At 37.8% G+C, this 22780-nt stretch overlaps 1 protein-coding gene across 1 annotated transcript in view; it reads left to right on the forward strand.

Moving 5' to 3' along the window:
* The window catches only part of CFTR (CF transmembrane conductance regulator), an 87569-nt gene that overhangs the window by 18034 nt on the left and 46755 nt on the right, over nt 1-22780 (forward strand). The window contains exons 4-11 of the mRNA XM_041471591.1: nt 1554-1769; nt 2668-2757; nt 4078-4241; nt 4746-4871; nt 8744-8990; nt 11298-11390; nt 11924-12106; nt 14641-14832. Coding sequence (XP_041327525.1) covers nt 1554-1769; nt 2668-2757; nt 4078-4241; nt 4746-4871; nt 8744-8990; nt 11298-11390; nt 11924-12106; nt 14641-14832 — 1311 coding nt within the window. The remainder of the gene's footprint in view (nt 1-1553; nt 1770-2667; nt 2758-4077; nt 4242-4745; nt 4872-8743; nt 8991-11297; nt 11391-11923; nt 12107-14640; nt 14833-22780) is intronic.

Consider the following 22780-nt stretch of genomic DNA (forward strand, 5'->3'; position numbering starts at 1 on the left):
TGCTGTTTGAGATGTAAAATTCTACCTCTTCTGTGGAAAAAGTGAACAATGAATATCAGCTCCACCAACAGTAATATTCAGAAGGGATTACAGTCCAGGTTATAGAAGTACCTGTGATTGCTTTTGTATAAGAGAACCCAAAGGAGAAAAAAAAAAAAAACCAAAAAAACCAAAAAACTAAAGGGGATTTTTCCAAGCTATTTATCACAGAAGAACTTTAATTATAGCTGAACTTCACCAGTTGCCTTCTCTGAGTCTCCATGGTGGTCTGCATGGTTTTCATCTGGAAGGCAGTACTGGTAAATTTTTGGCAGAATTTAACACATCACTGTACAGAAGAATTCAGTAATGTCTTGTTACTTTGGAAGTATCACATGCTTTCTGCTGCAACACAACAGAAAGAAGGAGATGCATACAAATTCATAGCACTATGTGTTTTTAAACTGATCGTAACAGTGAAGCAAAGGAGCACATCCTTCTTCATGTCCTTCTGAAGCTCATGGTTCTGAGTGGTTGGCAACCTTTATTAAACTTCAATAGATGAAGCAAAAGGTTAACCACAGCACACAGGTGATTTTTGCAGTTCTTTGGGAAAGACTGGGTAAGGAAAGGCAAGAGGCAGAGATGGAAAAGAATGAAGTTAGAGGAGTGAAAGTATGAGAATGATGAGGCAGGGAGGGAAATGGAAGGCAAAGGTGAGGTAACACTGATGGGGTTTAATTACAATGGAAAAGGAGTTTGAGGACAAATGTAATGGCAGACTAAAGTAAAGTCAGGGCTTTAGCAAATCATTTGGATACCTTGTAGTTTAGTGGTTTGATCTCACCTCTTTCTCCTCTCCTACCCTGGTTCTCTATCCTGTTGCTCATCCCTGGATGGAAAGTGCTGGGGCCTCCAATGTAGGAGAGACTGTTTTCTCTCTGGGACCTTTATTAAATTTGCCTCCCCTACCATTTACTTCCTCTCCTCCTGCTTTTGTTACAAAACTGGATACACTGTCTAGAACTGTTGAGTAGATGATCCAAATATTTATACTTCTATTCTGTTCCAATTTCCATTTATTTTTGTTTTGGCTATATTCTCACTGTCTTGTGAGAATGGTAGCGTTCATTTTGGTAATTCTGAGGCTTCCCTTGTTCTGTAAGTCCAGTAAAGTGCAGTGAGAACTGCTCCCTAGGGCCAAAACAGAGGTCGAGCCTGATAAACTAGATTCAGTCATATGATATGGCTAATCCATTACAACTCTGTAAAGTAAATGTGGAAGCTAACCTCAGTTGTCAGTTTTGTGGAAAATGATCAAACAAAATTTACGAGCCAGATTTGCTTTGGTGCAGCTGCAGGAGCATCACAGACTTAGACAGCAGTGAGTTGTCTGTTCTCCTGTGCAATTACTGCAGTTTTCTGTGGTTTGCAGAGCAAACAGGCCTGGCTTCCTCATTTAAGATATAAGGCTTCAAATCTCATTTGGTGGGACTTTGAATTGAAATGTTAGCCATTTTGAAAAAAGTGAACCAACTGCTGACCAAAATTACTTTTCTTGTTTCTCTCTACAGGAAGTCACCAAATCTGTGCAACCCCTTCTGCTGGGGAGAATAATAGCTTCTTATGATCCAGACAACTCTAATGAAAGATCCATAGCCTACTACCTGGGCATTGGCTTGTGCCTCCTCTTTTTTGTGAGAACACTGCTTATACACCCTGCTATATTTGGTCTTCATCATATCGGAATGCAAATGAGGATAGCTATGTTTAGCTTGATTTATAAGAAGGTAATTGTTTCATTTACACCCAAAGCCAAGCCTCTGTCTGTAGTCTGTGTAACTTTTAGGCTAGTTGCTTGAAAGATTGATAGTTTTGTTAAGGTACGCTAAGTACATGGAAGAATAATGTGGCTAACAGTTTCTGACAGCTCTCAGTTTTCCAGTCCAAAGAATTAAATACCTGTCTGCAGCTGGTTTGACTAAATCAGCCTTTCTGAGTTCACACTTGCTGCATATGTGGTGAGATGCATTAATTGTTTTATCCTGTTAAAAATATGTACTGCAGAGGAAGAATAACATGCTGGTGGCCAAAGAATATCTTCAAAAGAGAATTAGAGGTGAAGATTTAAACAATAAATGTGGCATTAAGGGGACTGAGTTTGAATGGTAGTGTGAAATTGCTATAGTATGAAGAATCAACAGATACTGACCCATCACAGGCTTAAAAATACAAAGATTTGAAAAGTTTCTTTGTTTTACCAATACCCAAAGAAGATAATTTAAACAAACATGTTAGTTATTCTAGTATAAAGCTCACTGTGAAAGCATCTTTCAAAAATATTTGTCAAGAGAGGCAACAGTAGGAGATTTTTGAGGATGCACAGCAGCACACAGCATGTGTACTTAATTAAAACTTGCATTTGCATATATATCTATATCCATAAAATATTCAACAGAAAACAAGGACTAAGTCAATACATCAATATTTTTAAAGCAATTTAATGGCTATATTGAATTCAAGGGACATAAATAACAAGTTTAATGAGACTTTCTTTATAGCATAAACAAATAAGTGCACTATTAATTATACTACTGCATCATTGCTTATAATTTTTATCTTTATTTATTGTGTTTTATGGAGATAACTTGCATGACAATTTTTCTATGGTTTTGTTTTCTTTTACAGATCCTCAAACTGTCAAGCAGAGTTCTAGATAAAATAAGTACTGGACAGTTGGTCAGTCTTCTTTCCAACAATCTGAACAAATTTGATGAGGTGCGTCATCAGTTGTTTAATTCACATGATGATCCATCAAATACAAATGTCAAGCTGTTCATGACAGATATTAAGGAAGGAAGGAGCTTAAATGGAGAACTGTCCTGATTGCTCATTGTAGAATAAATACTCATTCATTACCTTAAGAAAATGTGTTGGCACATAGTCATAGAAATGCTCATTCTGATAATTATGACATTCTTTGTCTCCTATGCTGATTAGAAGAGGAAACCTAAAAAGCAGTGACATCATAAAAACATGTTTGCTCTTCAGTCCAGTGAGACTAAGATTGTTAAACAGTTGGTTTCATAGAACTTGCTGGTTCAGTCCTTACATCCCACTTCCTCATGACTGTATCTTTTTACTAAGGTGATTCAGTCCATTTCTGTCACTGAACAAGCGATGAGGTTTAACCTCTTATTCCTATTATTACCCAGTCCACTAAAAAGGGATTGCTCATTTAAGACTGTGGTAGGAAGTCTTAGACACCTGCCTTAGAAAATCTTAGAGAGTCTTCTGTAAAACTTCTCTTTTGCTAGAGACTGCAGCAAATCCCCGCTAACGCCTTTAGGAACTGGAAACTCTATGAACTTCTGTTCCTCGTGTGTGTTTAGTTGGCCCTTTGGTACTATAAGATTTGCCTCCCGTGAAAGACAAGATCAGAGAGGCTGTGGACACTTGGCTGGAACTGCAGGGTGTATTTACTTGAAGCACTGCATGACTGTACAGAGTAATGTCAGCTGGTGCTGCACAAGCTAAGACAAGTGGTCTGTCATTGCAGCGGCGCAGCTGCAGCGATGCAGACCCTGTGCACCTGATCATGGGATTCACTCCAAAGTCTCCTGAATGAGAACTGCATTGAGCCAGTTGTGTTCATACAACAGTCATCTCATCACCAAAGAAACATTTGCCTTCTATGTCAGATTAAAACACTCTCAGAAGATTCTTACAAGATTTTTCTCATCTTACAGTGGTTGAAAAAGCCAGCATTGATGCCAAATTCCGTTTACTTTTACAAAGCTGTGACTTTTCCTCATATACATAACAAAGAGACAGCGGCAGATTGAATTTGGCCTTAGAAAAATCAAAGTTTAGGCATGGAATGTATATGTACTGCTGCACTGTCACATAATTAACACCCAGAATGCTATGTGCTCAGGATCACAAGTCCTCCTTTATAAACTTGTTTTTCTACTGGAAATATTTGTACCATTCTTCACTACCTTTTTCAAAGTGTCACTTTAACTACTTCCTTTTCATGTACTTTTCAGTGCACACTTCTAACTTTCATTATTTTTTTTCTTCTGTGGCCTTCCATAGGGTCTTGCTCTGGCTCATTTTGTATGGATTGCACCATTACAAGTGGCACTGCTGATGGGATTGCTCTGGGATATGTTAGAAGCTTCTGCATTTTCTGGACTTGCTTTTCTAATAGTCATGGTCTTATTCCAAGCCTGGCTGGGACAAATGATGATGAAGTACAGGTGACACGAATGTTTTAAAATATTTCAAGATATTTTCCTGAAACATATTTGTTTTAAGAAGTTTATACCACCTGATAAAAGGACTCTGGTTAGGACATTACATAGGATTAATTCAAAGAGTGTTTTCTGTGTAGGGAAAGTTACAGACAAAATTTCACATATTTAGGAGCAGGTGTCTAAACTTAAAAAAAATTGAAAAAAAGTTGAAAGTCTAACATGGAGTAAATAGTGTTAAAATTAGATTTAGCATTAAGTCTAGAATTTTTAGAATTAAAACTCCTTGATAGTTACTTGATGCATTATTTTTAGTTTGTATTTTCTGCTTTTAAAACAATTATTTGATTTCTAATAATTTCTTCTATATTCTCCATAATAATTCTGTTAAAGTAAACATTTTAAGAAGAGGCATACATAGAAGCTGTTTTCATACGACATAATAGGATACAAGCTACCTGTACAGGATTAAAAAGATGAAGATTGACCTATTGTTTTTTTACTTTGTAGGAATAAGAGAGCAGGAAAGATCAATGAGAGACTTGTTATCACCTCAGAAATAATTGAAAATATACAGTCAGTTAAAGCCTATTGTTGGGAAGATGCAATGGAAAAAATGATTGAAAACATCCGTGAGTAAGTGTACTCATTTATTACACAAATTTTTTTTATGTGCTCAGGAAAAAAAATATATTAGGTGGCTATGAACATCACCTGCGGTCATGTTAGCTAAGAAGTAAAGCAACAACTATTAATCCTCAATAAACTAACCATGCATTCCCACACTGCAGATTGAGGTTTTCTCCCATTTTTTTTTTAAAGTTTACTATGGAGGTGAGATTTTTTTTATTTTTTTATTTACTTCCTCATTTGTTATAATGATATTTCAGTGGTTAGTTTGCACAGGTAAAACAATTGTGGGATCTGTGTTTGTTTCTGGCCAGCCTTGTCCTCATCATAAAAAGCCCCATTGTGACGCTTACTTGAGGCTTAACAGACATCCCTATTCTGTGGTGGAGGAAACAATATGAATCCTGTGCAGCCATTTTCTGAGAAATGCAATAAAGCTGGTTATAAAATTTGAATACAATCTCTGAAAGGAGTAAATTAGATTCATGTATTTATCCTGCACATTTACATTAACATTTATTGTCTGTAGATGGCCTTGTGGAATGCTTATCTTCTCAATTGGTATAAGGATTGAACTGTAACTGCCAGACCTGAAGGAGAAAGGAGGTAAAAGTTAGCTGAGACCTGTGAGGAGGAAGTCATTGTTACTGGCAAGGAGTTCAGGGGAAAGGGAGGACAAGTGACATATTTATTGATGGGTAACACTGCATGAAAACTCTCCCATGTGTCCTGTGTGTTTGTTTAGTCTTTTACAGAGAAATAAAATTCTGTGCCAGGTGTGTGATTGGGAAAATATAAGAAATATAAGTGTCATATTATCATGTAAATAACAGACATAAAATTATATTGTTTCATAAACACCTTCTTGTTCAGCTGCTTTCTGAAAGACAATCCAGGGAAAGTGAAGTGTTCTTTACCATTAAAATTTGTAATTATTTACTATAAACAATCAGAGAAACTCAGTCTAAATCCAGGTCATGAGTGCTAGCTCAAGGATGGAACTAGTTTAGTATTCCCCTGAGGTCACTAGTCACATGTATTGCTTTTAGGAAATTTGAGAACACATCATGCTAGCAAATCCTCTAGAAATTAATTAAATAAATTGTAGTCCACAGACTGGTTGCAGAAACCTGGAAATTGGACTGTTATTTTATTAGCTATATTTTCTGTAATAACTTATAGAAAATTTTGTCATGTTGGAGTTAATTTTTACTGTATGATGCATGGATTTTTAAAAGACAAGAATGCAAACAATATTACAAGATCAGGGTACTTCTATGAAGAAAGGCTGAGATAATTGTAATTTTTCACCCTGGAGCAGAGAAGGCACTGGGTAAACCTTACTATGGCCTTTCCGTACCTGAAGGGAGTCTACAAGTAATTAGTAGAGGGATGTTTTGCAAGGGTTCACAGTGATAGGACAAAGGCTTTGAACTGAAGGAGGGTAGATTTAGATTAGACATTAGGAAGCAGTTCTTCCCTGTGAGGGTGTTGAGGCACTGGCAGAGGTTGCCACGTAGAGCTGTGGATGTCCCATCCCTGGAAGTGTTCAAGGTCAGGCTGGTTGTAGCTTGGAGCAGCCTGGTCTAGTGGAAGGTGTCCCTGCTTACAGCTGGATGATCTTTAAGGTCCCTTCCAACCCAAACCAACATATAATTAATTCTATGATTCTTCCATATTTAAGTCATCCAGCAGGTCAATCGGTGAAGACACCACCAGAGCAAGTCAACCCAGGAATATAATTTTAAATTGAATTTAGCTTGTGGAATCACTTCTGCAGGACCTCCCAGTCATTTGGCGTGTTAAGATGCTAGGAAACAAGACCTTGTGTTTGAAGCCATGTCTGTGTTTTAGGCAGTGCGTTACACCTCAGTCATCACAAAACCATTTTTGCATGCTGGCATTTTCTCATACAAGCCAGTTTAATCAGCTTCAGAGACACCAATACAGGCTGTCTACTCTGTGTCCTCTTAAGTCTGCACTGAAAATAATTGCTCATAACAGGTTCCTAAATAAACCTGTTATGAATATAAATAAATAATATAAAATGAATAAACCTGTTAAATACCTTCACTCTTATGGGCTGTGCAATGTACTCAGAGAAGTAAAGAAACCACCCCACCAAAGTGTTCCTCTGAACCATAGCATAGCACTGGAGAAGGTGAAGGCTGGAAGTGTCTGTGCTTTGCCAGCAGAGACACATCTTTATATTAATAAAAGGATCTCGGGCTTTTGCATTAGTATGGGTCCCTGCAGCAGCACTCCAAAACCAGGCATGCACTGGTCTGCACTCTGTATATGCACAAGGCTTGTAGGGTCCCTTACCTCTCTTTTCAAGAACCCATATTGCATCAGCAAGACCTGTAGAGCAAGACAGAGCTTTCAAGCCTGTACCACAGACAGAAGCACCGCTGGGAAACTTTTGCTTGTGGCTGCATCAGTCTGTTGCTGCTACTGAAAAAGGTGTTAGTGCTTTCATTCTCCTTCTTTGGAGTAGGGCTGTGTTCTCCAGAACTGGGGGAGATTTTTGATAGCTTCTAGCCAGACATTTATGTGGGAATGGATGAGCACCAATTCCGAAAATCTTTGTTAGCCCTATTGGGTGCTGCCACTGGCAGCTTCATACAAGGTCTGGAGGGACTTACATGGCCCTTTCTCCCAGGCAGTAGCTCTGTCATGGTAGTGACATGCACATCTGGCTACTTTATTCAGCTTTCTCTTGTGAAATACAGACTTAACAAGAAATGCAGACACTGGGTCAGTATGAGAAGACACATAAATGTTGTGGTGCTCAGCCTTGCAACACCAGATATTGCCATCAGCAATGTGACTGAAAACTTCTCCACAGTATTCCAGTGGTCAGCGCTCGCCCAGTGAATGGGCATCTTGGGTCTTGTACCATTTCTAGCCCAAATTAATTGCTCTTACAGGAGAGCAACTGCTCTGTCACTGCAGCAGAGGTGCTTCTGTCCAGGAAAAACTGAGCTGCAGGGCACCTGGGGGATGTGAACTGAACAGAATCAAAATGAGAACAGGCAATAGAAATCTTCAGCACTGTGAGTTAGAGCTATCAACTTAGAGAATTATTTATATCCCCTGGATTATTTATCTTTTTATTTAATAGCTTGCTATAAGATGCATGGACCTTGTGGAAACAGCTAGGAGTAATCACTGATTGCATTCCTGACTGCACAGGAGTCCGTCAGCTTCTCTGTAGACTGAGCTTCCATGGAGAAAGGAGGGTGGAGAGCAGACTCCCTGCCTTTCACCTCTTCAAACTGAGATTTAGTAGCACCTTAATTCACAGGTGAAGCCATTAGTAGCTTGCCATGCAAAAGAAGATGACCTTATAATCAGATTGTCTATTGTAAAGTTTTTTATGGTCACATGAAGCAAATCTAGCATTTCAAAGTATTTTTTTCTAGAGGAGTTATGCATCTAAATGAGTATGGGATGATGCTTCTGGGAGTACATCACATACCACAGTGTTAGATGCTTGAGGTTGGTTGTGCCAGGAATTGTTGAGGCTTACAGCTTATTCAGTATGTAAATCATGACAGATTATTGTTACTTTGTTTGACATCTCTGAACATTGATGTCAAAATTTGACTCTAAGGATTTTTAGAAATAATTTGGAGTCTTACTTTTTTGCTGCAATTCTAGAAAATAGGAAGGATGAGTGAGCCTCTGAGTTGTTATCGACTCTAAGGATTTTTAGAAATAATTGGGAGTCTTACTTTTTTTGCTGCAATTCTAGAAAAGAGGAAGGATGAGTGAGCCTCTGAGTTGTTATGCCAACAGTTCCATCCAAAAAGTTTGTAAGTCGTAAACTCCGAAATCCTACACTAATTTTTTGTACTTTTTTTTTTTTTTAACAGAACTGAACTGAAGCTTACCAGAAAAGCTGCTTATGTGAGATACTTCAACAGCTCAGCCTTCTTCTTCTCAGGCTTTTTTGTGGTGTTCTTAGCTGTGCTTCCGTATGCTGTGACTAAAGGAATTATTCTCCGAAAGATTTTTACCACCATTTCCTTCTGCATTGTTCTTCGAATGACAGTGACCAGGCAGTTTCCCGGCTCTGTACAGACCTGGTATGACTCAATTGGAGCAATAAACAAAATACAGGTACGTGCATAGACCAAAATCTTCCCAAGTACGTAAGCCAATTCTTTATATCGTGTTATCTTGTCAGCTGATCAGCAAAAGCACACAGCATTTATGCAGACTTTTGGAATATATGTTGCTTTGACTAAACACCATGAAGTGTCATCATAAATCTTGATATTGTTCCCCAGGCAGCATAACCACACAAGTCTCATGCTACTTGCTTGCTGCCTTTTTTTTTTTTTTTGAAACAGTGACATTTAATTAGTTATTCTCATTGTAGAACAAGAAACTTAATAAAATCATGACTTGTGGTGCTTAAGAGATGTTTTTCCTTCAGGAAAGGAAGTTCAAAATTAGTACATGTTTTATATAGCATGGTTTCCAGGAGCTGCAGTCACAGATCTTCTGTTTTTCTGGATATTTGTGACAACAACAGCAGGAGACTGTGAATTTTATGCAAATGTGCATCTCACTGATTATGAGTAACAAACATAATTAAGGTACCAGTCAAATAATTATTACCCACCTTACCTACTGAGATCAATTGCTCATTACCAGCATGAGAGGCTTATCTGCAGAGTAAAATCAGGGTGGATTCTCATTAACTCCATATTTTTTACATGCTGTTCTGAAATTACTCCCTAGGAAGAGAACTCTATTACACTATTTTGGGGTGAGACCTTAGACCTTTTTCATTGCATATTTATAGATGTGGGGTTTCTTGTAGAACACAGATTTTATTATTTTTAGTGTGATAAAAATAACAAATACAGAACCTAAAGATATTAATCAGATGTCTGAACCTCAGTCTAGAATAAGAAGTAGGTGCAGGATTTTTATTATTTTCAACTGGGCAGGAAATTCAAGAAATCTAGTCATAAACCTTTCAATTTGACCTTCAGAAGGCTGCTTTGTTAGGTTCCATTATAGGCTTTCCTTGTGCTCTCCAATTCCCTGGGCATTAGTGCAAGTATCCTGTCTCTCCTGTTTCCTGGAAGAGTGTGTCCAATGCCCTGGACACAGTCACAACTGGCAAGCCCAGTTGTCACAACATTGCCCTCACTTCACTGAATGCTTGTCTTTGGAGATATTAGCAAATGGGTGCTCCAGAATCCATAAATCATCATCTCTCTGTGGCAGGGTCGGTATAGTCCCCATAGACAGACAGGACAGAATCCCAGAACACCAAAGCCCTTTACTAGTCTTGAGAAACACAAATAAGAATAATCACACATCTCTCTGATTTAATTTCCTCATCAGTTTAGAGAGTTGACCGGGCCAGGTATATCCCCTGGGTTATTGTATTTTCACATGTTTTTTAGACCATGATATTTCAGAATCAGTGTGCTTTTTCTGACTATCACTGCTCCAGGAGCTCCACTGGATGCTCCACTTTGTTATGAAAGCATAGCTATAATTTATTTTTTTTTCATAAACCATGTGTGTCATACCTTCCAGTTTTTCAGTTCCTGCCCTTTCAATCAGCTGCCTAACTGTTATGCCAACAGAGCCCTTCTTCTTGTTCTGCTTGGAAAATTTGCAAGTGTACTCTTGAGAACTGATTTCCCCAGAAGTCTGCTTAGGTTTTCCATTGTATTGCCCATGTAGACCTATTTGCTTCCACATAATTAAAAAAAAAAAAAGTAGAATTTGGAGGAGACGACATCTACAGGCTATATAACCTTGATAAAACAGTGGAATAGAGAGGCTGCCTTTCCTACACTATCATAGCCTCACTCTTATTTCCTAATGCTGTCCCAAAAGGCAACACAAGCACTGGGTTGCTGACTTGTGTCATTTGAAATTACACTGCATCAGTGCTGCAGTGCTGCACTTGCCAGGATTGTTACCTGCCTTTTATTTTTGTTGGTGGAGAGATCATTCCAACTCTTTTAAACTCGCAGTTTTGGAAAAAGGAGATACCAGCATGTAGCTGCTTTGTTTCACTGTTTACCAGAGTACAACCTTCTACATCTTACTCCAAAACCAAAGCTTTATTTGAAAAGGGTTAAACTCAGAGGGATGACCTTGCCAGATACGAGTCCTGAAAGCAAAGCAAGTGCCAAGTTTTGATATTCTTTCTAAATCAAAACCAAATACTTTTATGACTATGCTTTCACTAGCAATGAAAGAGTTGGTAGTCTCGAAAACATTTCCTTCTGCATCCAAAAATGTTGTATAATTTATATTTATGCCTCTTGCTGAAGGCACTGTAGTACAAAAGTGCCACCAGAAATATTAGTGCTCTGTGTAGGCAAATATAAACTGCTTTGTGCAATATGACCTTGTCCCTTACTGTTTCATCTGCTTTCATGGTGTTTCTAGGATTTCTTGCTGAAAAAAGAATATAAAGCTCTGGAGTATAATCTAACAACCACTGGGGTTGAGCTGGACAAAGTAACAGCTTTTTGGGATGAGGTTGGTACTTTTACCCAAACTATATTAAAACACAGAGTGTGTATATATATATTTAATATTTGCTATGATGCTCTCTAAAAAGAGCAGCCTACACTCTTTCATTGTAACTATCTTCAGCTTTCTGCAGGTAAGGAATACTTAGCAAGTAACTAATGCATGATATTAAATTGCACACATTGAGAAACTTGGGAAGAAACATTTTAATAAGTGTTAAGGCCTGCAGTAAGTAGTTATTACTGACTTAGGCCAGCCTGAAAACAGGATCAGGCTATGTCATGTATAAACATTGTAAAATGCTTCTATAATAAGCAAATTTTGTTTGTGTCCACAAATTTTGGCACAAATCCAATACACACATTAAAAATATATATATTCAATAATATAATTAGTATTTTATTGATTGGAAAAGTAACATGAAAAAAGTAAGTTGATATATTTTCCTAAATCCACAGTATGATATACATCTCTGTATATGCGTGTTTTATTTATTTTTTATGTACATCAAATATATATCCATGTATGTTCCCATGCAGGGAATTGGAGAGCTATTTGTAAGAGCAAACCAGGAAAACAACAACAGCAAAGGCCCTAGCACTGACAGCAATCTCTTCTTCAATAATTTCCCCCTTCATGCCTCTCCTGTTCTTCAGGATATAAATTTCAAGATTGAGAAGGGGCAGCTATTGGCTGTTTCTGGATCTACTGGAGCAGGCAAGGTATTTCTGTTTCTGCTGGTTCAAGAGTCCTAATAACTATAAGGAATAATATTGTGTTATTACCTGTATTGTTACCTCTATTTTTACTATATTCTTGCTATTCTGTGCTTGCTGCAGAAATGATGGCTGCAGGAAAAAGTATGGATAATCTGCAGGTTTCACTGAAATTGTTACTTGAAGTTTTATACTGTGGCCACTATGAGATAGAGTTTGCTGGATATTTTTTGTAATAGAATGTTACAGAATTATAAGGAAATAGCAATTTAATGACACAATGTTTTCCTATTGGAAGAAAAAGGAAATTTTACAGGAGTAATACATACTGCAACCTAAAGTTAAGGCTTATGGTGAGAATCTCCTTGCCTTTAAAAAAATGAAGAATATAGAATAGATATACTGATGGCTCAGTGTGCTAGGAACCATTTTTTGCCCTGCCTTGCTAACAGTTTAAGGAAAGAACTGAACACAAGATGGTTTGTAACTGGTCAAGGCTGACAGGTATGTGTGCCCTGGACATGAGGTGTCCCTGATCACTCAGCTCTGGTTCCTGTAGTGCCTCACTTGGGCTTCCTGAGACCCACATGAAAGCCTGGGGAGATGCTGCTGAAACCGGTGGTTTCCTGTGAAAAGTTGTGGTTTAGATTATTCATCATTTTACCACCCCAAAATATTATCAATGCATTTAGTTTGCAGATGACACATCCAATTAACATTATTAATATAAAATGTGTTGAACTGTGATACTCTTATTCTCTTTGAAAAGCAAGTAATTAGATGAGTCTTGATGAGTCTTTCATCTTCACTGTGTTTTGAGGAAATGTGAAAGTTAAAACAAATGTTCGTTATGCTTCTCCTGTTTAATAAATTATAGGTGAAAATTTCTTTTACTTGCATGGGGAAAAATCTTTGGTCTGCTAGAGTCAATGACAAAGGACCCATCAATTTCAGTATGATCAAGGCTTCTTATTTTTCATTAATGATCCCCACAAGAGAGAGCAAGGGACTCAGAACATGAGATTGTTCTCAAAATGATGTGTTAACATGCATTTTAGAGTGATACTTTTGAATTAGCAGAATAGTTTATCGCTATTGCTAGTGCTGGTAATTGTAATGTAAAAATGTGAACTAGAAAATGCTGAAGGATGTACGTATATCTCCTTTAATCTGCTGCATAGGAAATCGAGGAAAATTCAGATTACACTGAACAGTGTATTTTTTTCTGTAATACTAAAAAAGTTAATATTATAAAAGTCAAAAAGTAAGGTTCACCTCCTACCCACCACCCCCAAAAAATGCTGCCCTTCCTTTACACATTCTTAATGTAAGGATTCCTTCATGGTGCTTGAGGCTGTTACTGTATATTCCAGGAACTGTCAGGCCCATGAAGAGACTGCACAATTTTATCTCTATTTACTATTTAATCTATAACAGGTATGAAGCCTGACATCAGCTGTTTAATATTGTTTCAGTATTAGACGGGGTTTGTTTCAGTTTTGTTTTGTTTTTTAATTTGTGTTGTATGGCACAAGCTGCCGTGGTTTATCACCCAGTGTACAGAACATACCAAACAGCTGTCCTTTGCAGGGCTGGACATTTCTTACTCAGCATTTTCAAAAAGTCGAATTCTGGTATAAGGGAAGGAAGCTCATGAGACTCCCCCAAATAAGTATAACTTACAAAAAGATCTCTGGGCCTGAAAACATGAAACTGTGACTTAGACAGGTGTTTTAGATCTTTGGCTATTATGTCCCAACTTTGTTCACTGTTTATTAGTGACAAGAACACCGCTGCAATGGCTCTGTAACAAATTTTTCCGTGTATGTCTCAATTCTATTCTTTGATCTAGTAGGCAGTGATGTGTGACAAGGTTACTACAAGCTACTGATTAACTTTGAAATTATAACATGTCAGTACTGAAATTGCAATCAATTCTTTTATGAAGGGAAATAGTAAATATGCTTAGGTCATGCATTCACGTAAATGAGTTAACAGTCAGAGAGGAAAATTCAGATCATACTGAGCAATTGTGTATACTTACACAGAGAAATTGCATTTTTCAAGGCAATACAGATAAAATACTTATAAGCACTAGCAAAATTATAAACATGAATTATGTTGTACAAAGAACAAACAAAATAGCCACTGATAATGAGAAAATCAAATATAATTCTCTATAAATACTAATACCTTATGTCTGTATGTGTTTCACAGATAGATTTTTACCTTGTAAGATTATTGATAGCTTTACTAAAATGACATACATTTGCAGCAGCATGCCTTTTTAACAAGCTATTTTCCACAATCTTTATCATTTATTAAATTAAGTTTCACTTATATTGGAGGTCTTTCAGAATCACACATATTAAGAAAGTCTCCACTAATTGCACTTTGCACCAAATGTCACTTACAGGGACACTCTTGATGAGACAAATATGCCATTTAAGTGGCTTAGCAGAATGACTCTCACTATGTGCAACATTTCTTTTTGTTGTACAGATCTCTGATATACTAATCAAGTGTTAATGTATTTCCAGACTTCTCTTCTGATGTTGATAATGGGAGAATTGGAGCCTTCACAGGGTAAAATTAAACACAGTGGAAGGATATCCTTTTCACCTCAAGTCTCCTGGATCATGCCTGGAACAATTAAAGAGAACATAATTTTTGGTGTCTCCTATGATGAATACCGGTACAGGAGTGTCATCAAAGCCTGCCAGCTAGAAGAGGTTAGTCATCTAGGACTTTTAAGACCTGTGACCCAACCCAAGTGAAAAACCCCAAAGAAAGGGTATGGGAATGGGGCTTAAAGCAAGTGAGAAATTTCTGATATTTAAGGAACTCAGCTTGACATCCCAATTTTGTGGAATTGCAAGTCACCTTGTTGCCAGCTGTCTGGGAGATACACTGACACTGACAGTTCTGGTAGTTTAGGTCACAGAATCTGGGTAAGCTGGCTCAGATATTATATTGTGTTTGCCTTCTCAGCCTTCCTTGCTAGTTAAAAACCTGAGTAAACACACAGATGCTGAAGAAATTATGTACAAATATATTATTCCTAATTTTTTGGTCATATTTCTTCCACATAAAGAAGCTTTTCCTTACACTTTTGGAAGTTAACCTGTTTTTCTTCTTTCTTTTACATTTAAAAAATGGCTGCAGAGATTACATTGTGGCAGAAATCTGAATTATTTAGTAGAAAATCTTGACTAAATTTTTTTTTTTTTTTTTTTTTTTTTTCTGTGAAGACACTAAAAGTTCTTACACTGGAAATAATTGCAGGATTGATCCTTATGTGACATGTAGCCTACAATGAGTACAATCACATTAAAATGTCCTTTTATGTGTTTGATGTTAACAGAGGGTAGTATAGCAAAATATATTTCACACGTGGCAAGATACAAAAGGAGCCAGCATTTGAGATCTTTGCAAAATATTCTATGGCTTAAGATTTTTTCTGTAATACACAAATAAAACCAGTAAATATTTAACTGTGCTGAACAGGATTTTTCTTTTGGCCACACAGTGAAACATATTTTTCCTTAGCACCAGTCAAGCAAGAAACCATAGCCAGTCTGTTTAAAAATAAGGTTACTACTGCATTTTATCTCATTTAAGCAATAAAGTAATATTTCCCTGTATGTTTCTGGCCATTTCAACTTATTCAGTTTGGATTTTTCATTTGGTTTACTGGAAATCTCTTGGGAAGTTCCGGAAGACAGGAGAATTAACAACTTCTGTGTCAGGCTTTCTGTAGAGTTATCCTTAACCCTGGTTGTGAAAGTTATAGTTAATGCCAAAGCTCCAAGAAACAACTGGTTTCAGCAGCTCAAACCTGCCCTTGCTCGAGGAGGCTTCCCAAGCCAGGCCCTTCCTGGAGCAGCAGGAGATTGCTGTGGCTCTGGCTCAGTGCTGGTGGCACAGCTTGGGGTCTCCGCGGTCGTGGCAAGGCTCAGTGTCTCAGCAGGCTGCAGCTCCTTTTTCTCCAGGCAGGCTCAGTCAAACCAGCTTTGATCTGTGCTGGTGCAGCTCTGTGCAGAATGATATGCTTCACCTCCTAGCAGGGCTTATTATTTAAGGTCAGGTTTGATACTTATACCCTTTTTTTTTCTCCTGGGCTGAGTAAATTGGGCTGCCCTGAAGAGAAGCAGAATAGTCTGGAAGGAAGCCAAATGCATTACCTTATTGCTATTATTATACTTTCTTGTCTTGTTAGCTTTCATGTATTAGTTACCAAACAAGACTCAGTATGGCAGAGTGAAGGATGGATTTAAAATATTAATTTCCTGTTTATTCCCCAGTGCAACCTTTTAGGGGTTTATTATATTAGTGCTTTGCATTGGAGTTTGTGCGTGGGTGTTTGTTCTTGTTCTTCAGAAAGGAGAAACCAGAGGAGTTTTGCCTAACTGAGTTCACTCTGCTCCCTTCTCTGCAGCCTTCCTAGGCAGCTGTATATTCCACCTGAAAACAGGCCTGCTGAGTCTAGTTCTTATGTGGAGCCCTCAAGAAACCAAGGATTGGTGATATAAGAGAGTTTATTTCCTTATTGCGCCTATGCTCCGAGTCAGTTAATATAAAGCTCTTAGCAATGGCTAAGTCAGATTTATTTCCAAGCTCTATACTCACCAAAATGCTTTTGGAATACAAAGACCTCTTCTTTGACCCAGTGGGTAAATACAGGTATTAGTAGGGTGAAAAGTAATATACCTGTGAAGAGCCCTTTTAACTTTGCCATTCCCACCACCAGCCTATAGAGGAAGCAAACTGAAGATCTAGTCCAACTCATAAATTTGATGTCTTTCCCATGCTTCTTTATTAGTGCCAATGAAATACCACAGGTCACTCTATGTGGGTCATGTCAAAACCCATTTACGTGGGTTTGAGGCTTCCAGGCACACAGGGAAGCCTCTCCTTGCCACACACAGCCTGCTCTTGTCTGCTGCAGAACAGGATGCTGAAGCCAGGTGATGTCACACAAGGTGTCTCCACTTTGTTTTAGGTCTATAGAGATATAGAAATGATATTAGAGAAGTGTAACTTATATAATTCAGAGTGCATGACAACTTTCACAAAAATCAGTGCTAAATTCTCCTGACTTTTTCAATTTGGTATGTAGTTAATTTACTAAGGAGGTGTCACTTAGAGTCTCTTTAGAGTAGCTAAGTATGCAAAGTAAATATATCTCTAAGCAACTATGAAAGATGGAAAGTGCAAGTAAATATTTCCCAGAGCTTTCCACATTTTTAGGTGTCCAAGAATAAAATTTTACCTGTATGGGAAATCAGATCTTTATTCAGAGGTTAGAATGATAGATTATGTTAGATTCTGTAAAGTTGTAGAGAATAGCAAACCTGGTTATGTTAGCCATTATCTAAACAACAGGTTTGCTTCAGTAGGTTTGTCTTGAATGGAAGAATTTTTTATGTTGTTCTAAAAGATGTTCTCACAGCTTTGCACTTTGTTCTGTTTGTGTGTGGAACCATCAAAAGGAAGCATAAAAAGATGATTTCTTCTCCAGATAATTTTGATTAATCACAAAAAATATTACTGAAAAGCGGGGAAACTATGAGCAACAAAAGGATTTTCTTTTATTTCTTTTCTCAGAAATGCTATGCCAAGATTGCTTGACAAAGTGTGTTTCTGTAGGGCACAATGCACTAGGATGTCAGTCTGTGCCTTGGGTCACAAGCTTAATTAGTGTGAATATGTCTCTCCAGTACCCTTTTTTCTCGTGCACAGCATGGCTGTTGTCCCACCCAATGCTCCTGAGCCGGGTGTGTGACTGATGGGCAGTCAGACACAGGGCATTCTCCTGGACCGTGGATACGGTTTGGTGAGTCCATGTGTGGGAAGCATGTGTTTTAATGGTGCTCCTTGGAGTGTAGTCCCACCTGATGACACATGTGACAGCAGTACAGGGTCAAAGGTTTCATTCATGGTCCATGGTCCTCACAGCTCTTCTCTGTAATGTTCTCTGGCTCATGGGGACAGCAAGACTAAGGGACACCACAGTGACGTCCAGTCTGAGTGCACGAGATCTGAGCTGTTGAAATGATCCATAATGAAAGACTGTCATGGGTTGAAGACTCAGTGAGGGAAGTTTGTCAGATCTAAGCAAGTCAGATCTAAGGGTCTCATAATTTCAGGATGTCAATTACAGGTACATAATGCTGAAGAATCATGAGAAGGGTTCTCAACTGCATCTCTGTGCATCAGTGAAAGTATGCCTAGGATACTTTTTAAACTTATATTTTTATGCATATTTTTTATGGTAGTGTAGCCTGTTTTATATGTGTAAAATGATTCAGAACTTGATTACAATTATATTTGTCCTTTGAGAGTAAGTAGGGCATCAGAAGAGTTAAAATCATGTTTTGCAATGTTGTTCCCGTTACTGCAATTTGTCAATGGGAAGAGGTTAAGAGAAAAGCAATAAAAGGTGAAAGAACACCAGTAAGAGGTGAAAGAGTGCTTTGGAGTTGAGATAAAGGGCCTGTAATTAAGAGTTTCATTAGTGTTCTTGAAATCTAAAAGAAACAGCCTTACTGGCAAAAATTCTTTCTGAAAGCCTGGCACACACTGAATATGACTGCAATGAGATGTAAGTTGTGTGTAGACATTGCCCATATTTTTGTGTGATGCTGAACTCAAAGGAATGCCAATGCCTTTAAATTACATGACACATTCTCAAAACATCACAGTAAAAAGTTTTCAAGATGCATAGGAAAAGGGCTGCCTGTTCCTTCTCCACTAACTCTTTGCTCTCTTTTCCTTTTACTGAGAAACAGTTATTATTTTAGCAAGCAAGAAAGCAGGATGCATACCTAATTTAATATGCTCTCTAAGGTCCCAGTAAGCAAATAAGAAGGTGAAGGTTTTAACCTCCTAGGTTAAACCACTCCAGCACAGATCAGTAGTCCTTACCATTTGTCCTTTATTTAGGAGCCTTTTTGAAATGAATTGTTTTAATAAGAGTACTTTTGAGTTTGTAGGTGTTACCTCAAATCTATTACCTCTTCTTGAAGTCTTCTATTGGCACGCTATAATAGAGAGAAGACAAGATGTAATTGGTATGTATTCTGAATGCATTTTCTAAGGGCAGACCCCATTGGCAAGTTTCATGGTACTCAAAAAGCAAGATAAACTGAACTGGTGCTGCCTCAGCAGCACTTCTGACAAAGTGGTTTACCCTTCTTATCAAGTACCTTTCATCACATTCATAATAAAAAATTGTAGCAAGAGAGTTTGAACTTTTGCCAAACACATCAATTTAAGGACCAAGTATACTGTAAAAGCCACTGAGAGATGTGAACTTCCAGAGTTTGTATGTCTGTGGAAACTTGCCACTAAATTTGAAGCAATTCTAAAAATGTGACTTCCCTAAGGATTATATTAATTGGAGGTTGTATTAATGTAATGGCAGGGATAACATAAATATAAATGGAAATTTGTAGGATTAAATTTGTAGGTGGTATGTGGGTTTGCAAAATCCTTTTTATTCATGGTATGAAAAATGGGAAAGGAATGTGACTTGATTTTCAGATATTTAGGTTGAAAAATCAGCGTTAATAGCCTGCTATATGCAGGGTATGGGACTTTTGTTTGATTTTATCACAGTAAATAGTAGCCTAAGTAATAACTTGAAAAGTTAAGCATATAAAACCTCTGGACAGTTGAAACAGGAATTTTCATGTTTAAATGCCATTAACATTGAACAAACTCATCCTAAGAGAAGGCATTCCTCCAGTCAAGGTTACAGAAGCAGGCCTATTACAGTTATTTGTGTTTATAAATCATCAAGCATCCTATCACATTTGGGTGGGTCCAGTAGTTCATGAGTTTTGAAACCATACTTCCATAACTTTCAGTTTTACCTTTTTGTTACGTAAGATAGATATTTTTCCACCTAGTTAATTCATGTGATCCTTCAATAGTTACCTAAGAGTCTATAAACACATAATGACAAACTACCTTTGAGAGATTACCACTCTCTAAGTAAACACATGCTCTGATTTGAGAGACACCAGCTGCTGATGAATGTAATGTTTAACATGGCATGCAAATAGAGGAAGTGTTTCCATGTGAAATTAAATTATATAATAGTACGAAATAAGTTTGTGGTCAGATTCTGTAGGGTTTTGAGCTGGGTTTACTGGGAGTACAGGAGATTAATTTTTGTCTAATAACTAGAATGTGGAGAGATTAACTATAGAAAGAGACACTCAATAGGCCAAGCCCAGGTTTGTGTTCCCATGTGTTCAACATCTCCTTAAAAAGGATGGTATCCACCCTGGGGGGAGAAGTTCGCTGCAGTGCTAAGAATGCTCCAAAACAGAAACACATCCTTACATCCCATGTACTGCTCCAGCTCCTTTTATCTGTGCTGATTTTGGGTTGGTTTTTGTTTGGTTGGTGTGGTGGTATTTCAGTTTGTTTGGATTTTTTTGTTTTTTGTTTTGGTCACGCGAGTAAATCAGTAGGTGTTGAGAAGTTCTGTCAGTGAGTGAAATACTTTGTGCTGTGATTTTGAGCCTCGCTTTCACTAGAGAAAGGGGCAGATTACAAATTGTGTGGAAGAGAGGAGCAATAAAGGGTTCAAGTGTGGAACAGAGTGCTTTGTGGTATGTAAATCTCTACAAGAGGGTAGTAAATGGTAGCTTGGTTATCTAATCAGGTACATATCTATGATGTAAATTATTTGAGAGCCAGTAACTTAACCCCATCTTCACAGCTGGGGAGGGCCACTGGCAAGTCAAGGTGAATTTATCACATCCTAATATAAACAGCTAAAAGAATATAAACGCCTCTTTCAGGCAGGCAGTCCACATAATATGTCACAGATTCACAGAATATCCTGAGCTGGAAGGGACCCACCATGACCATTAAGTCCAACTCCTAAGGCCATCTGGGGACTGACCCCAAAACCTTGGTGTTACTAGCACCACGTCAAACCTCCCACTACCAGCGCTGCACCTCAGACATGTGGCCCCCAAAGCTGGCTGCCTTTGCTTTTTCCATCCCACACTGGTGTGATCTGCTGGCCTGCACAGACTCTTCTAACTGAAATTCTTATCTGTGGCCCAAAATCATTGGCAGATCAGCTGTGGAGTACAGACAGTGAATTTTCTGGGTGAACTGGAAGTTAAGAGGCTAGAACAGTTTCTTTATAGCAGGAGAACACCTTGATTAGAGACAAACTCCCAAATGCACTCACTTCAAGAAGTTTATCAGTGATCACATAAATATGTATAACAGACCCACCCCCCCTGCAATGTTTTTTGATATCATTTAGTCAAAAAACTGTTTCAGTCTCCCCATCCCTTTCCCTGTCTTAGCTACAGGGCTCTAGACTGCTTACCTTGGATGTTGTCCTATCTTCTGTGTCTTTTCTGGAATCATGTTTAATTCTCTTACCCTGCATTTAACCTACCCACATGCAGTGCATTGACCACTTCACTTTTCAAAAATCTGTTCCACAGAAATATTTTGCCATAGAGAAAATGAGTTTTGCCAGCATTCTTCTGAGTTTTGGGTGAGCCTGACACTCTGTTTGAGGTCACAAACTGTTGCAAAAACAAAGCTTATGTTTTTGGATCTCAAATCCTTTATAAATGGTTCAGCTAAAGTCTAATAAAAGCCTTGGCTTACAAAATCATGGGGAGAGAGAAGAGAGTTACATAAATAAAATAAAATTTTTAAAAAATCTTATTTGAAATACTTAAATAAATCTGTTTTTGTGGATTATTTGCGGGAAAATGAGGATTCAAGTATGTTCAGGCTGGTTACCTAAAAGCCAAGATATAAGAAATTATTGAAAATTCTTCACATTTTAAAAATTCATAGAAGTATTCTGTACTAGGTATGAGTCTGAAACACAAGTCTTGATTTCACAACTTTAAAAATTCAAAAGATGATGATGATGAAAAAAGAAGTACTTCAGTAGCAATGAGAGTAGGGAGATTTTCTGAGAACTGTGAAAAAAGCATAGGAAACGTTAATGGCCATAAAGTAAAGGAAGGGGATAAGATTACTGTAGAGGTGTCTATAATAAAAACAAAAGGTAAATAGAGAACTAGAATAGAATTAAGATGAAATGCAGAAAGTCAAGACTGCTGCTCTGTTCCATTAGTTTCATGACTGTTTTGTCTTTTATGAGAGAAGGCAGAAGAGAGATGATCAAGCCCCACACAATTAAGGACAAATTTAGGGAAGAAAAAGAAGTCACATAAATAAAATAATTAGGTTCTAGCATTAGAACTACTGCTTGAGTAGTTTGAGCAACCTTGGACATATTAAGCAACTCTTGGTTCTTAGAGACTATTTTCTGTCATGCTTTATTATCTTCATTGTTGCTAATGATTTATCCAATGATTCTGATAACAATTAATCTCTACAGAAAAGACTTGGAGTGTGAAGTCCATTCTGAGGTTTCCTTTTTTAATAAGATATATTTCCTGTTCACCCTGAACCTATCCTGGCTGTATTCTTCCTTACCAACCCCAAAGGTATTATGAGGGCCATCCCTTTGCTGCTGAGGTAGATGAATATGGCATTTTCACTGCAAAAAGTGCAAATAGCTATTAAAAAGGGTGCCTTCTCCTTGAGTGGGCAACTTTATAACTCCTGATATTAGAAGCATCCACTAAAGTAATTAATGTCTGTGGGATCTGTAGGGGT

This window comes from Pyrgilauda ruficollis, unplaced genomic scaffold (assembly GCF_017590135.1).
Source record: "Pyrgilauda ruficollis isolate IOZ18807 unplaced genomic scaffold, ASM1759013v1 scaffold27, whole genome shotgun sequence".
In the NCBI taxonomy this organism is placed as follows: domain Eukaryota; kingdom Metazoa; phylum Chordata; class Aves; order Passeriformes; family Passeridae; genus Pyrgilauda; species Pyrgilauda ruficollis.